General features: G+C 43.8%; 1 protein-coding gene across 2 annotated transcripts in view; it reads right to left on the bottom strand.

The window, feature by feature from the left end:
* The window catches only part of jing (AE binding protein 2 jing), a 130,363-nt gene extending 114,656 nt beyond the window's left edge, over positions 1-15,707 (bottom strand). The window contains exons 1-2 of one of the 2 annotated variants that reach the window (XM_033378725.1): positions 15,690-15,707; positions 11,862-12,784 (exon numbers count right to left, since the gene is read on the bottom strand). In XM_033378725.1, the coding sequence (XP_033234616.1) occupies positions 11,862-12,550 (689 nt within the window). In that variant the 5' untranslated portion in view covers positions 12,551-12,784; positions 15,690-15,707. Of the gene's footprint in view, positions 1-11,861; positions 13,906-15,689 lie in introns of those variants that run through there. The other variant, XM_033378724.1, reaches the window with a different exon arrangement.
* Between the last annotated feature and the right edge of the window lie 1,218 nt (positions 15,708-16,925).

Genomic DNA, 16,925 nt, shown 5'->3' with positions numbered 1-16,925 from the left:
TATCTGTAGCTGTGGCATGCCTCGTAATTGGCTAGATTGTGTTGTACAATCGAGGGGTCACCGTACTTAATCGGCTTTCATCGAAAACAGATCCCGTCACATCGTTAGGTCATCCCCAAGGGAGTTTTTTCCCGGTTTATTCGAGGCTTACCTGAAAACAGAGAAAATATTCAATTAGTTTTGATTTTCCAAGAGATTTATAGGAAATTCTATAGGACATTTTATCAGATATATTCAAATATTTTTCATATAATTTAGGGATATTTCTTAGGGTTTTAGGAATTTTCTAAGCACTTTTTCCTTAATTAATTAAACCCTAATTAATTTTTCAATTTATAGAAGTTATAGAAGACTTGTAGATATATTCAAACATTTTTTATGGAATAAAAAAAATTTTTTTTTTATATTTTATCATATTCTATGGATTTTTTCCTTATGGAGCCCTTTATACATTTTTCAACTAAAACTTTTAATAATTTTTTAGATATATTCAAATATTTTCCATAGAATTTAGCGATATTTCTTAGGGATCTAAGAATTTTCTAAGCATTTTTTCCTTAATTATGGAGCCCATTATAAACTTTTCAATTAATTTTAATTCATCAAGAGATTTATAGGAAACTTAAAAAGATTTTTAGATACATTCAAACATTTTCCATACAATTTGGGGATATTTCTGAAGGTTTGAAGTATTTTCTGAGCATATTTCCCTTGGAATTTGATCAACTTTTTGAGCAAAGAAAAGCAAATAAATATTTGAGGGCACCCCTGCCGCAGATCTCGGGGGAGCTGGGAAATCCCCGGTCCCCATTCACTCCGAATATCGCTCAGAAGTGCTCCCTCACACAGACCTTGGGTATTATCAATTAAATACGATTATGTGGGCTATCAGGTCGTGCGCGTCCCCGTCTGGAGGGCTTTGTCATCGTCGCGAGTGCGTCACGGACTCCATGGTTCCCGTTTCTATGGATTCGTGATAATTTCACTAATCATTTCATTTTCTATTGAGTTTAGTTTTACTCATACCCTGCACTGCCCTGCGCCGCCCCGACCCGCCCCGCCAAAATGATAAGAACATTGACGCCGTTCCCAAACGGGACTTGTGCAACTGCCACCACGCCACCCCGCCATCCGATAAGGGGCAGAGTGGGGCAGAGGAGGGGCAGAGGGGCTTCCTGCATTTTTGGTTTGTTTTATGTGTCGGCAAACATTTGATAAACAAGGAAAAAACGAAAATCCCCAAGCAAATAGCGGGGCGAGTAAAAGTTAAACAAATACATAAATATTTGTACGCTTCGGCTGTCGTCGGTGTCCGCCTTTCTGTCGTTGAACTTTCCGCCATTTGTGTGTCAATTTTAATGAGCGACAGTTGACAGTGCCCCGGAAAAGTGGATGGCCCCAAAAGGGGGGCAAACACACACACAAACACACCTCGTATTACTCCTTGTAGAGGGTATTCCATTCCATCGAAATCTTTTGTGGAATTGCGGAAGATACTTCTAGGAAGATAACAGTCTCTTTGTATCTATTCACTTATCCCCAACAGTTTGTATCTATTCCCATATCCCCTTCACATCATCATTCAAAGAAAAAGATACTTCTGGCAATGAGTATCTATAACTTCCACTCTGGCACTCTTCCACTCTGGCAGTTTGGCAGGCAGCTTTCCTTTCCTGTTGGCGATTGATTTACTCCCGACATTTACGACACTCCCCGCCCCCAGAGCTAGCAACAGAGCCCGCCCTCAAATGAGGCATGGGCGGGGGCATGTTGCACATTCCCTCACGCCTCTCACGGCAAATAAATGGCCAAAGTGTGCTTTTAATTAAATATACAACAAAAAATACAAGTGCTTCGCGGGCAGCAGCCAGGAGTTAGCCAGGCATTCGTGGAATGTCCTGGACGTCCTTTTAAGCGGGCGAGCTGCTCATCTGAAACGCTCATAAGGCATTTCTCTCCTTCTTGGCTGATAAATTTAAAGGCATTTTGCAATAAACAAGAAACGGAGAACAAAGTTAAATGAAACATAAAAAAAACGCAACGTTTTTTCTCCCTCTCTCTGCCGTTCTCTCGCTCTCGCTCTCTCTATCTCCCTCTCTCTCTCTCTTGCAAGCCATCAAAACGAATAAAACTTTGAAAAACTTTTGCAGAGAACCGAACCGGTATTTCTCCTCTCTCTCTCTCTCACACACTCTTTCGTTCAGATACTAAAGATATATATGTATCTGTATCTGCAGACAACTGCAGCAGACAGCAGGCGACGCAGATGAAGAGACAATACGCGAAAAAGTCAGACAAAACAAAAAAAAAAAAAACCAAACCTAAAATGTATCTTACGGATACATAAACATGCCGCACGTCTTTGTCTACGTAAATGGCCCATGAAAATGAGACAGCGACAACGACAGCGACAGCGACAGGAACAGCCAAAAGCCAAAGGACCATCAGAGCATCAGCGAACATCCTCCTCCCAGCATGAGAGTCGCCGGTCGCCGTTCGCTTCGCTTCGCTGGCGACATCTTCATGAAAAAAAAGTGCCAAAAATCGCGTGTTGATAACAGCGCGTGAAGCAGGGGAGGGGCGGGGTCTGCTCTGCAGGGTGGGGAGAGGAAAAGGAAGCAGCATCATTAGGACGATGATGATGATGAAGTTCTTAAAGCAGCTCTCGAGATGTTTAGGGGGCAACAGGTTCAAGAGGCAAGAACCAAACCAAAGACCTACTCGTGAGTCTTTAAAGCTTTAAAAAGTGTAGCCAAACCCCTTTTCGAAGGAAGGCGGTACCTTTTCCTAGAGCAAACCCCCTCTAGAAGGTCGAGTAGTTTTTCCACACATAAATCAAGGTCAAAGATAGTCCCTGGCAGGCAGCCCTGTTCCCATTTCCATTGCCTGACTTCCTTTGTTTTCCGCCCTAGATGGACTTAGACTTTCATTTCCTGGTCATCCATCGATCCATCATGATTAACCAACTAAACGATTTGCATAATGAAAGACACCAACAAATGCCGGGCATATCGATTGCAATGGCAATTAGATTGGTTTTCTCGTGCGGTTTTTACCCTGCCACGCTTCGCTGGCAAAATAATGATGATGCAACTGCAACGTGCCACTGCTGCTCCAAAAAATTGCATATGAAAATGTAAATGAAATTTAATTAAAGCATATTTTCATGATTTTTAATGCATTTTCAGGCATTATTTATTAGGCCTTTCCCTTCGTTGGAATAAATAAATCATTTGACACATTTTCGCAGATTTTGTGGTCGGTTTGGGTTCTCTAATTGATCACATTTTCATATTTCTATATTTTTTAATACATTTACTACGTAATTGAGCAAAAATAATTGATTATGCGAGAGTGTGGCTGGCGAGTGATTTGCTGTCTAATTGATTCGTTGATCAACTTGAAAAACATTGAAAACATGAAAACTTTCATTCGGTTTGGGCTCAGAACTTGTCGCCGCAGCGGATGATTGATGGATTGTTGGATTGCAAGGTAAAATGGTAAAAGGGGGGGGCTGGGGGGGGGCAGGAGGCTGTCTGATTGGTTGACTGACTGTCCGATGCGCCTCACTGATCGACCAGGCCATGTGGCACAGAGCTCCAGCTCCAGCGGCAGCTCCAGCTCCACGTTAATTACATTTCCATGCCGAGCAATTAAAACGCAGGCGAGGAAGGCCAAAAGGCTATCGGGTATCGACAAGGGGAATACTCTGTAATGGAAACAAATGTCCCGCATGCCTTGCCATACCTTCTAGATAGATCCTTCCCTCTGTAGACCTTACGCTCGATGCCAAGACAAGCCTCCAACCAAGCCCATCATGCCCCCATTTCTGGCAGAGGGTATTGACAGGGCTTTGAGAACTCATTTGGGCCGCAGACAGTGGCAGGGCGCACGGGGCAGGGGGCTACAAAGTGTCTGTGCTTCAGAGAACATCAATCCCCCGCTGTGTAATCATAAGCAACAATGTCAATTACTCAATCATTGATTACGATACGAGGCAAAAAGTACTCGTACTAGGTGGAAAATAATAGTAATTATGCTCCGTCGCTGTGTGTCTCCTTTGTGGCATCCACGATTGTGCAATGTGTCGGCGGGGCAGGGGGGCGTGTGTGAAAAAGGGTTGATGATCACCTGGGGGGTGGGCTTGCCCTTGGAAATGTGTGAAAAGGTTTGGTTTAAACTTTTAAAAGAATCTTAGAATCAATTCAAGGTTGAAGCGTTTTAAAACGCCTTCGTTCCAAATATGCGGCGTCTAAAAACGCCTTCGGTTGAGAGTTCGAGCGTTTTCAGACGCACTCTCCTGAAACTTGTAGCATTTTAAAACGCATCCCTTGGGAAGATGCTGCCTAGAATGTAAAAGCGTTTTAAAACGCCTTTTCTTAAGTTTGCAGCGTTTTAAAACGCCTTGGTTTGAAAGTAAAGCGTTTTAAATCGCACTCTTATGAAAATTCAAGCGTTTTAAATCGCACTCTTTAGAGAATTGAAGCGTCTTTAAACGCTTTCGCTGGGGAATAAGTAAATATCTTAAAAGTTGAGCGATTTTTCCGATCAAAAATATACTTAAATGAATCCCAAAGGCCTCCAACTATTTATGGCAACTTTTTGGGCAGAATTAATAATCAAAAAAAGTCGTTGGATAGATTGTGATCATCTATCGTTTGCTGGCACTTGTTGCGGCTTCCATTCCCCACAATCCAAATGCATTTTGTTGTAATTAACTTTTAATTACTCTTTTGGGGGGAGGGGGCTTACTTCTTTTATTGCCAAAATGTTTGTTCTAGCCATTTGGAAATAATTCGAAAATGAATTTATTTATGCTACAAATTGGATTTTATTTCAACTAATTAGAAGCCCAAACAACCCGTCCCTCCCCCCCCGTAACCACGAAACTAATTTCACGCGCCAGAAGCGCACACAAAACATGAAATGAAAATGAAAATGACAATTAAAATCCAAAACTAGAATGGCATAGAAATTCTTTTGACATTTTCCATCAATATTTATTAATTAATGTTCGTGCACATATTTATTTATTTAAACAGTCGGATATTCATGTCTAATCAATGGAAAAAGAACCGCACAAAAACCATAATCAGGCAACAACAGAAACAAAGAACACGAAAAAAACAAAAAAAAAGAACAGAGACAGAGACAGAAAGAGACATTTCTGGTGAAAATTCGATTAAATTTAGTCATATGTCAGGCCCGGGGATACTTTTTTTAAAGCCGATTATGGAGGAAGGTCTTCCCTTTCTCTAGGTCTCCCTTCTTGAAGCCCCCCGCGCAGAGATTCTCATTTCTCATTTTCCCGTTGTGGCTATATCTATTGTCTGCTTCCGACTATCAATGGAACGAAACGAAAAGAACATTCAAACGATGTGATTCGCCTTCATTCACTCTTTTTTTCCCCCTCATTCATTCACTCTGTCCCCGTCTCTCTCTTTCTCTCTCTGGCTTTTCCTTCCGCTTCCCATTCACAACATTCTCTGCCCCCTTTCCCCCTTTCCCTACTTTCGTTTTCTTTGAAATTAGCTTTGTAATTTGTGATTTGTGCTTTTCCTTTTGCTTTTTTCTGCCATTCGATTCGATGGTTTTTCAGCTACACTTTTGCTTTCCAAAGCTTCTTATTGTCTGTCCGTTCTGTGTGTTGGTGCGTATCTATGACTGTGGATGTGGCTGTGGCTGTGGCTAAGTAGAGCACAAGCCAAGGTCAATGCCAGTGGAAGAACACAATGACAGAAATGACAGCAAGAAATGGAAGGAAAATATGAAATGTAATTGCATTTGAAAACAAAATTAAATTCAAGAAAAATCTAAAATTAAACTAGAAGAAATTGAGAGAATTCTGGGAGTCAATATTTCTATTTTGGAAGTGTGAAAAGGGACCCAAAAAAGGGACTCTACTTTAAAAAAGAATTCCTCAGATTTTCTTACTCTTTAAATGAATTAAAAGAGAGGACAGGCACAGGCGCTCTTTGGGAAAGATCTCCACGTCCTTAAAATTGGGGGTCAAGTAAACCATTATAGAAGCCTATACAATGATGGGTTGTCTTATCCTCCAAAAGAAGCAGCTAGAAACCAAACCAAACCTTCGAACGTCTACAACCCTCAAACATTAAAATTAAGCAATTTTTTTAAATAATAATAATTAATAAAAAATAATAATAATTAAAAAATAATAATAATTAATAAAATATAGTAATATATAATAATAAGTAATAATAATTAATAAAAAAAAAATAATAATTAATAAAATAAAGTAATATATAATAATAAATAATAATAATTAATAAATAATAATAATAATTAATAAAAAATAATAATAATTAATAAAAAAATAATAATAATTAATAAACAATAATAATAATTAATAAAAAATAATAATAATTAATAAAAAATAATAATTAATAAAAAATAATAATAATTACTACAAAATAATAATAATTAATACAAAATAATAATAATTAATACAAATTAAAAATAACCCATTAAAAAGTATGACTGATTAGTAAACTCTTAGATACAAATAACATATATCACAAAAACTTTTAAATTACTATTCTTAAATAATATTCTTTGCCTACATTTCGACCTAAGCTCGTGCCAAAAAAAACATCTGGCCTTTATAGATTTTCACAAAACATTTCAAAGACTGAAGAACATTCAAACTTTTGTCCAATAATCCATAAAGAGCCAACCACCCAAACTTAGATAAAACCCCCACTAAAATGCCCATTCAATGGCTCTACAAACTATTTGCATATCTTTTATGGACTTTCGACTTTTGGGGGAAATTGAAGCCCAAAGATAGGCCAAACTTTAAGCAGAATCAAGTATTAATTTATGCGCTCCTTTTGAGTCCTCTTTTGTTTGGCCATATATCCCGCTGCTCCTGCTGGGTGCTTCTGAAAAACTCATCAATGTCTCCCTCCCCCTCCGCATCCTGGCAGCCAAAACATAATGATGGCCCCTGGCTATGGAAATGCATTGCCATTGCCATTGTCAATGCCAATGCATCGCATCTCTCTAACGCGCATTTTCCGACTGAATCTGGAGCTGCGATTCCTGCGAGGAGGCAGGCAGGCTGGCAGGCAGCATAATTGCCACATGTGCCACAGAATTGAGTTCAGCTTATCACCGCAGCACGCACGCAGGGGAGCAGGAGAACAGGGGAGCAGAGGAAGAGGCGACAGCGGGGAGCATGGGCCGCCATGCACATCACTCATACGCCATGTTTGTCCAGTCGATGCTTAAAAAGTTAATGACTAATTTTCGCTGGCGCACAACGTGAGGAGGCAACAGCAACAGCAGCAGCAGCAACAGCAACAGCGGGAAAAAAAGAACTGCCTGCCACGGCCGTCAGTTGGTTTTTCGGGATGCGCTGCCTGTCTGGCGGCCACACGATGGGAGTGGCTCTGTGGCTCTGTGGCTGGAGGCAGCAGAGGGGTTGACTTTACAGCTGCATATCGGAGGGGGGGGGGCGGAGAGGGGGTGGGCTGTTGCCTCCACTGTTATTTCAGCTGCATGCCACCATCATCATGCGACTCTGTCTGCCTCTGTAGCGGCAGGGACTCCGACTCCGACTCCGCGACTGGTCGCCCCTTTTCGACTGACGTTATAATTAATGAAATTTTCCAGCATTTCTGTTGATGTTGCCCCGAATGTGTGCTGTGTGCTGTGTGTGCCACAACGAGTCCTCATGCTGCCAGCGAATTTCCAGGCTAATATGATTTTGATTTTGGTGGCCGGGCATTAGAATGCCATTAACTTGTTGGTTTGTCGGGGTTTTCCATGCATTCAAAACCGCAGATAGATAGAGAGAGCGGGAGATTCATTCATTCCCATTCAAAGGAGGGACGGGGCGAGTCCAATTGGCATTGGAGACGTGTAAACGAGGCATAAATTATGCATCTGTTGCACAAATGCTTTGTAAATCTCCTAGTTAAGGATTCCCCTTGAAGGGGGTTCCTTGGGAGAGGAGGATCATTTCTTAGGGTTTTACAGCCTTCTTTCTTAAGCTCAGGCCAATGTCCACCAATCATTGGAAATTCATAGGTTTTAAGGGCTCTTTTTGTTCGTTTATTTTCCTCCACTTTCCCTAGAAAATTTGTCACTCCACCTCGCATTTTTCTCACACTTTTCCGCAGCAGTTTTCCTCACCTAATTTCCCACTAATAGCACACAAAATCCCTACTTGAATCTTGCTTTTCTCTCGTTGCCTTTTGTGATTTATGGCCCCGAAAAGTCGCGCACGTATTTCAGCCCCCCCCACTACTCCCCCACCCCCCCTCTCTCCCTTGCTCTCTCGTCCATTGTTTGCAGAGACAAAGTAGCGTGCGAGTGCAGAGCAGAGCCGGGGAGGGGGGAGGGGGGTACCGAGGAAAACAACGTCTGCATTCTACAATTGCGAATTGCATTTTCCATGGAACGTAAATAGAAGCTATTTAGCAAAATGTGCACGAAAAAAAACAACAAACAGAGAGAGAGAGATAGACAGAGAGAGAGAGAGAGAGAGCTACAGCAGCATCCACATCCCAGAGGAAAAACGCAAGAAACGAATGCATCCAAACCCTTGGATACTCTTTATTCGTGAGATACAATCAACGAATTTTTTAGCTCTCTGTATAGAATGTATCTGTGGCATGTATCTCAGGCAACCGCTTACTTCTATGCATGCGAATGCCCTCTCCATAAAGGGTATAAAAAGATACATCCAAAGGGGGAAAATGCCTGCCTGCCTGCCTGCCTGCCCGCCAGAGAGACGGGAGAGGAGGGGGAACAGCTTTTGCCCCGTTTTGAGGTCAATGGACAAAACATGCAACATGCAGGCAGCATTTATTACGACTTAATGCGCTCCCTAAAGGGTGGAGCACGGGGCGGGGGGGCAACAGCGGTGGAGGGAGAGGCTCTAATTTCGTGTTTAAACTGCTTTTCACACAACCTCTCCTCAGATACAGATACACAGATACACAGATACACCACATGGGAGAAGCCGCAGCTGGTTTTTTGTTGTTCATAAAAAAAAGAACAAAAACAACAAAAAAGATACATGAAACAGGAAAGAACCGGGCAACGAATGTGTGGATACCCTACAAGAATCTGCTGCCCCCAACCCTCTCTGGAGGCAGTGGAAACAAGTGGAAAAAAACCAAAGGCAAAGCCCAACCAAAGGGCCTGACAGCAGGAGGTGCCACAAAAAGAGGCAGGCAGGCAGGCAGGCAGGCAGTCGGAGACTGGCCACAGGAGGGGCGGAGGGGGAGGGAGGCAGGGAGGGAAAAAGAGAGAGAAAAAGAAAACAAAAGCCAACGTTTTTCAGTGTGGCCAAACTTTTGGGCGGCTGGGGGTGGCCGCAGGCGGGAGGCACCAGGCAGCAGGCGTGGCAGATAGTTGGCCCCCACAATGAAATGCAGATTTGGGCTGCTTTTGTGGGGCGTGTGGCGTGTGGCTGCTTAGCTGTTCATTCTTTTTTGGGTTAAATCTTGGCCCAAAAAGCAAAGCCGCAAATGGTATTGGATCTGGAAATGCTGCTCCCTTTGCAGATACAAAAACATCTACAACTGGCAACTAGCAACTGGCAACTGGCAACATTGCAACCTATTACATTGCACTTGCGACGTCATCAGGCCGTCGCTTTGGAGTCGCTTTTGGAGTCGCTTAAACGAGATAAATCAACGTGGGCGATTACACAATACACACACGCGAATCTCAATGCGATTGTATCTGCCTCCCTCGTTGTATCTGTGTGCATGACTTGGCAAAACAAGCAACAACCCACAATCAGTGGCAGCAACAACAAATGCAAAAAGGCTCGCGCCATTGGAGCAGTGGGTCGAACTTTGCTTTGGCTGTGGAAAAACGTGGAAAACTTGGAAAACCTGTAAGACAAAAGTCGACAAAATCAATAGCAAGCGATGACAGTGCCACCAACAACAGCAACAAAAGCAACAACAGCTACAGCTTTAGATACATTTTTTGCGGCTTGTGTTTCTTGGGCTTTATGAGCGATAATTAAAGTTAAATGCTTTCTGGCGTCTCTGCGGATGCCACAAAAGATACAAGATACAACAAGTATTTCTCCACTCCAAAGATTGCAATTTGTGTAGAAAAAACAACAGCAACAAAAAAAGGAAACTTTTAATGACTATTCTCTGGGTGATTGTATCTTTGTGTGTGTCGCTGTGTGTGTGTATCTGTGAGGTTCAGTAAGAGTGGTTCTGCCAGAAGCCAAGGCTGCGGCAGCAAATCTCCTCCTCAATTGAGGTCAGTAATTAGAGAAATAAACAAAAACAGACCAAAACAATCGAAATTCGAAGATTATTCGACATTTTTTGGGTGTCCAAGCTGTAGATACTCTTCGTTTAATGTATCTCTTCGTCCGCACAACAAATTCTGTGCATTCCCAAAGATAATGCACCTCAAAGATACACGAAAAAGGTACAAAACAACAAAATTTCAAAGAAAAAACACACAGAAAACACAGAAAACACACAAAATAAATAAATCAAAAAAGAGTTCAATGACCAAAAAGTTGAAATTATTTCCGACCGCGACGCGAGAGCGAGAGGGAGAGAGAGAGAACGCGACTTTGGCCGCAGATACGTGATAAGCAGAGGGGGCAGACGAGTGGGGGCAGGGGGGGGGGGGGGGGGGGGGGGCGAGGGGAGGAGGCGTGCGAGGCCCCAATTGACAAAACATTTCGCGGCGCGTCAAGCGTACTGACAGATACAATAGCCGAGATAGCAGCATTCGGGCTGCCAGATAGATGGCAGTCGATAGGCGTGTGGCTAGAGAGCCCCGTCTTATCGGTGGCATGAGATACATGTATGTACATGGCATGATTTGCATGCCACAATCTGAAATTAATTGAAACGCGAAGAGAAGCAGACCAAAAGATACGTTTTAGAGGGTGGGGGGGGAAGTTCCAGCGAAGATGCATCTGGGATAGTGCGACTATGTATCTGTATCTGTGTGTCTCTGTGGCTGAGTGTGTGTGTGTGTTGGTTGCAGTCAGGAAGCCGCTCTGTGGCCTCTCACGCCCACGCGCCATAAATTGAAAATCATCAGCTACTGCCCCCACACCCCGGCCGGGGGAACGCATGTTCTGCGTATCTTTCAGATACAAATGCACCCCGCCTACGGCTCTGCTTTGTTTCTGCTGCCGCTGCTGCTGCTGCGTTGCGCATTTTTAATGAGCGGAAATTAGTTGGCATTGCGGCAAGAAGATGTAGATACAAATGTATCTGTGTATCTGTAAGTCATAAATATACAACCCGATGACTACTAGGGCCATTAAGGGGGTCGGCGCGCGTGCCGCTAGGCCACTTGCCACTTGCCACGGCGATTGTTTATGTATCTAGTATCTCACAGATGCGATTGTCGAATCGCTCGTTTAACTGCCAGATAAATTCTGCCTCAATCGGTTATCGGTGATTAGTGTTCGAGAGTATCTCATCGTGGCGAGGCTCGGAGTATCTCGTGGATACACTCCTAGTACTAGTACTATTTTTGGGCACTTTTGGCACCGCAGAGGCATTTGGATTGCCACTTTTGGCGCACTCGCAGATACTTATTTTCGGTGTATCCGCATTTAGCGCAGTCTTGGCACTGCACATCCCGCAGATACAGTTTTTTTTGCATATCCGTTTATAGCCAGACAGCCAAGCCAAATGTATCTGCTAGATACAGATTTGGCACGACACGAGGACATCTTAAACATGCGCTGATTCCCGATTGCTGATTGCGACAAATGCATCACTGATTTATTGCATCTCAGAGTTCGCATGCATGCATGTATCTGACAGATACGTTTTACAGCATTTCCGCATTACCCCGCCACACACCTCTCTCCATCACTCACTCACCTGTCGGATGACTCTGACGAATCGTATCGATCCCGGCACCGCTTCTTCGTGCCTCCTCCTCCTCCTCCTCCGCCTCCGGCGGTGCCTGCTGCGCCTCCTGCGGCTCCTCCTGCTGGTGCTGCGGCGCCCTGATACAGCTGAGATCGCAGTGCGTTTATATCCAATGCGGCAGACGACTGTGCGGCACTGGCTGCGCCCGTTCCATCGCCGTTGGCCCCCCTTTTGGTGCCCTGGACAATGCCAACGCTGCTGGGCGTGCTGAACAAACGGGGCGGCTTGGCGGGCGGCTTCAGCTCGATGTTCGAGTGTTGCACTGGGGGCACGGGGGGCACTGGGGGCGGTGCCAGTGCCGGCAGGGCAGTGCTTGTGGGTGTGGATCCTGTGGCAGTGGATGTTGCCGCCTGCTCTGCTGCTGTGGCAGTGGCTGTGGCAGTGGCTGTGGCGCCAATTGTTAAACTGTTTAAATTGACGCCGTTTTTCAGCTGATCAAACAATGACAATGCCCGACTGGAGGTTAAAGTTTTTCGCCCTGTCAGTGCTGTTGTTGTTTTTGTGGCAGTGGCAGTTTGCGGAGGCGGCAATGTGGCCAGACCTGTAGCTGCTGCTGCCGCTGCCGCTGCTGCTGCTGGTGTTGCAACTGCTGTATCTTTAGTCTTTAATGCCGTATCCTTTGGCTGTGGGTCTGACATTTTCTTTCGTTTTTCCTCACTTTTTTTCTGTTGTTTTTTGTTTGGTTTTGTGTGCTATTTCCACTATTTCAGGTTTTGTTTTGGTTTTAACCGTACTTTTAATTGCTTTCAACAGTTGCCAGTTTTGCGGGGGCCTTTTTGGCCTTTCAAGTGTTTAGGCCGCATACTTTTTTCGTTGGTTGTTTTGTTTCTCAACTGCTGTTTTCGTTGTTGATTGATTTGCACACTAAAAACCTAATTGATTTCGGTTTTGGGGGAACGAGAGAGATCTATAAAACAGCTGTTTAGCACCCACTATTTATGCTCTCGGATAACCCGGATAACGGTGCACAAATATTCTTCAACAGATTTAAATTGGTGAATATTTCGATATGACACACATTCGTGGGCTGTCAATCATTCCGATTGATATTTCCACACAATCAGCATTTCGCGCTACGAAAGTTGAAAGCGTTGCAAGATTCGTTTTCGTTTTCGATTTCGATTTCTGGTGGTTTCGGGGCTTTTCTTATCAACGGGATGGGGATGGCTTTATGGCTCGATGGCTCGATGGCTCTATGGCTTTTATGTGAATGGCAGAACAGACCGTCGTGTCGTCTCGCCTCGCGTCGCGTCGCGTCTTACCGTCGGTCGATCGTACTGTCGTTTGTTTCCGGTGCACACGCGCAGTACAATTCTGCAAGAGTGGCACAAAAAATACGAGCGAACGAGTGTATCAAACGGCGGCCCCAAAGAACCGAAGAACACCGAAGAACACCGAACACCGAACCGCAACCGAAAGAAGGAAAAACGACAAACGATGCCCGTGTACCCGATGCCGAAACGGGTATTTAATGAACCGGTTCTCGCAGAAATGATTCGTGTTGAGCTTTGCTTTTGCTATTGCTATTGCTTTTGCTTTTGTTTAGTAAATTATGCACAGGGCGATCGACCGTCCAGAGGGGGTGCAGGGCTGCAGGGCTGCTGCGGGTGGACGTTTGTTTAACAAACAAACAAATCTAATCAAATGCATTCCACTGTACACTCGCACACACATACACACGCACACTTGGACACGCACAAACTTGTTGGGTGTTTTCTTATCACTTGAGTGGGAGAAAGAGAGAGAGAGAGAGAGTGGGAGAGCAAGCTTTAGATTCGACCCTTCGTTTGCATTTGCTCCTCCTTCACGTCTCCTTTTAATAACCGCAAATTGTCATGCCACACAGAATCGAGTCGAGTCGAGTCCGAATGGGAATGCGAAAAAACAGCGATCTTTGCGAAGAACAACAACAAGCCGGGGTAAAAAAGCTGCGCGGTGCCTGCCTCATGCTCTGCCTGCTGCCGACTAACTGGAGTGGGAGACGACAGCACACGAGCCCCGGCCGAGCGCCAATCGAGCCCCAACCGAGAGCCAGCCCGAGCTGCAACGAGCCCCAACACGAGCCCCACACGAACGGCTTTAGCCAACTAGAACCGGGCAGAAATCAAGATACGAGCCCCAAGATACGAGACCAAAGAACGAGCGGAACGCGAACGACCAAACCGAAGGCAACGAACTGCGTTTCGTTTCGTTTCGTTTTGTTTCGTTGCGGTGCCTCTTTCTGTTGCTCATTCGCCTCTTCGCTTGGCGCCCAGCGAGGGGCAGAGGGTGGGGGGTGGGGCAGTGGGGAAGGCAATGTGCAAGCGAGGCGATGTTCACTTTTGATTTCTGTGCAGCGGCAGCAGGTTTGTCGTTCCCCCTCCATTCCCCACACCGAGCTGTGGGGCACACAGCCAGCCGGTTGTTGCGCCACAGAAATATCGCGTGTAGAGCGAGCTCTTATGTTTGTGTGTGTGTGTGTGTGCTTAGATGTGTGTGAACTTCTCGGGGAAGTTCAACATTTGGTAGTTTTTGAACTCCACTCCCAAAGTGGCGGCTGTCGGTGTCCGCGAGTAGGTGGTAAGTTCACGCACACACACACTCACGCACACGACACACCCGCTGCACCCACTGTGCAACAGCACTACCTGTTGATATGTGTGGGAACTAATGGAAGAGCAGAGCCCAAAGAATAGTTCGGGGAAAAAAAAGGTAAAAGTAGTAAAACGGTTCAGTAAAGATCGACAAAACCGGTCGCTCGTTTAGTCAACCGAAACATGTGTGCGGGGGGAGGAGGAGGGGTGGTACAGTGGGCACACGAAGGGGTAGGAAATATGAATATATTTCGAGCCTCCTCCAATGACAATCACACCAACCCCATTATGTCAAGAGCTACTAAAGCTAATTCACTTAATTGTTGGAAAGCCCACGCTTTGCCTTTGATTGCAGTTCAGGCAGCGAGACGGAGCGGAGGGACGGGACAGACCAAAAGTCACGCGGCCCACACCGAAAACCGAACAAGAAGATTAAGCAGTGAAATAGAGCTGACAATTAAGCTTTTTCCCCGTCCAAAATATAGCTGGAAAACACAGAAAACACAGAGGGGCCAGCACTGCCAGAGAAAAGTCAAAAGCAAAGCCAAAATCAAATAATAATAATAATGCACGAGAAGAAAGAAAACCAAATAAAGAGAGAGAAAAATATAAATCTGTATGCATATACATACATACATATTTCGTTATGTAGGTATGTTCGTGTGTTTATGTACATTAACTGTTATCAGACAAGCAAGGCAATGAAATGATGACAAAGAGTGTGAGAGTGGGAGAGAGATAGCTGGTGGAGAGACAAGCTAAGCCAAGTAAAATAAAATACAGAGATAGTTCGCACTTTTTATGCTGCTAAAACAAACACATCATTAAAACAAATGCTCTTGATCGTTTTCCAGTGTTTTTTCTCCTAACACAAAGTCTCTGCTGCTTGCTCTCCATCTCACTCGCACGCAAAATCCCTCTCAAAGAAGAAAACAAAATCAAACACGTGCGTTACGTTACAGACAAGTGTGCGTCTCGCTCTCCCTCTCTCTCTCTCTCTATTTCTCTTTGTGTTATTGATGCAACCGAAAGAGAATGCAAAAAAATGCCATGCGTGTGTGGATTCAGAACTTGTTTGTTTTTTTACACTATACTATGATTGTTGGTGCTTATTGGCACTTTTCTACTTTGCAACAGATATAGCGGTACTTTAGTGTATCAAAATATATGATTAGCAAACATTTAAATCAATGAAATCTTGTACCTTGATTTTTGCACGTACGCTTTGGAACTGGAAACGAATTTGCGGTAAATTTCTGGCGTGTGTAGATTATTTTTCCGTATTTTGCGGGCTTTACACAAACACTTGCACAAAAAACATTTATGTAATTGACTAAACACTAATTTTATTAATTTTCCACTGCACTTTGCATTTATTTGCGATGTTTTGCACAATTTTCCACCATTTCAAGACGCGCACTCGAATAAGCCACGCGACGCGGAGAGGGAGAAAAATAATCTGAGGCAAAAGCATAGAAATGCAAACTAAATGCAAATGCAAATGCAGAGCGGGAGTGTGAATAAAAAGAGCAATATAAAGAGTAAACCACGCGACGCGCGGGGGACCCTCGGCCGATTGATGGATCACTTGTCTAAGAGATTGGCTAATTTTACAGATTCCCTCTTATTCGATTGTTTATAAAATAACGCTTAAGCAAAAAAGGTCAGAGCATAAACGTAAGTCTATTACGTCATTGTTGCTGGTCAAAGGGTGTCCGCTATGGGTATGCACACATATATACCCTATTTCATTTGATTAATATTAAAATTTATTTTTCAACCTTGAAACAGAGACAGACTTTGGATCGTGAAATGACCAACACTTCCTCAATTCTATAATATCATTTTCCCTAGGGTATCAGAATGTTGCGGGACATGCTGCTCGTTTTCTCGTGTCTGATCCATGCAAATTGGATGTTGCCAACGGTAAAAACCGTAATGAGTCTCAGTACCCGATTCACAGAGAGCGAAAAAGAGAGCCTCAACCGATTTGAAGAATGCAGTTCGGCAATCGATACTATCGACTGGATACGAGAGGTGCGCGCCAAATGGAAATTTAAAGTGAATGGGTAACAAGTGACAATGCTAATTTAATGGATTCACTCATATTCGAAGCAATGCCAATTCAATGCAAACAAATGCAATTGCTAATGCGGAGAGAGAGAGAGACTGTGAATGAAAAGAGCAATATTAAGATCTGGCACGTGGAAGTTCATGCTAATAAGCTTTTGTCAGACAGCAATCGAAACTTCATGTCAAATGTAATAAAACATGTAGAATGTAAATGTAAAAACGATCAACAATCGAGGCATGTAATATACAGCGTAATTTTACTTTTTTGTTGAACTTTTTCGTTTAAACCTTTTGTTTACAATAAATACAATAAAAGCAAGGATTAAAAACTATCCAATCTTGTAGAAAATTTATTCATCAATGGGAT

Source organism: Drosophila pseudoobscura, chromosome 3 (assembly GCF_009870125.1).
Source record: "Drosophila pseudoobscura strain MV-25-SWS-2005 chromosome 3, UCI_Dpse_MV25, whole genome shotgun sequence".
NCBI classification, from domain to species: domain Eukaryota; kingdom Metazoa; phylum Arthropoda; class Insecta; order Diptera; family Drosophilidae; genus Drosophila; species Drosophila pseudoobscura.
The sequence above is the reverse complement of the archived record's forward strand: the minus strand, read 5'-3'. Positions and strand labels throughout refer to the sequence as shown.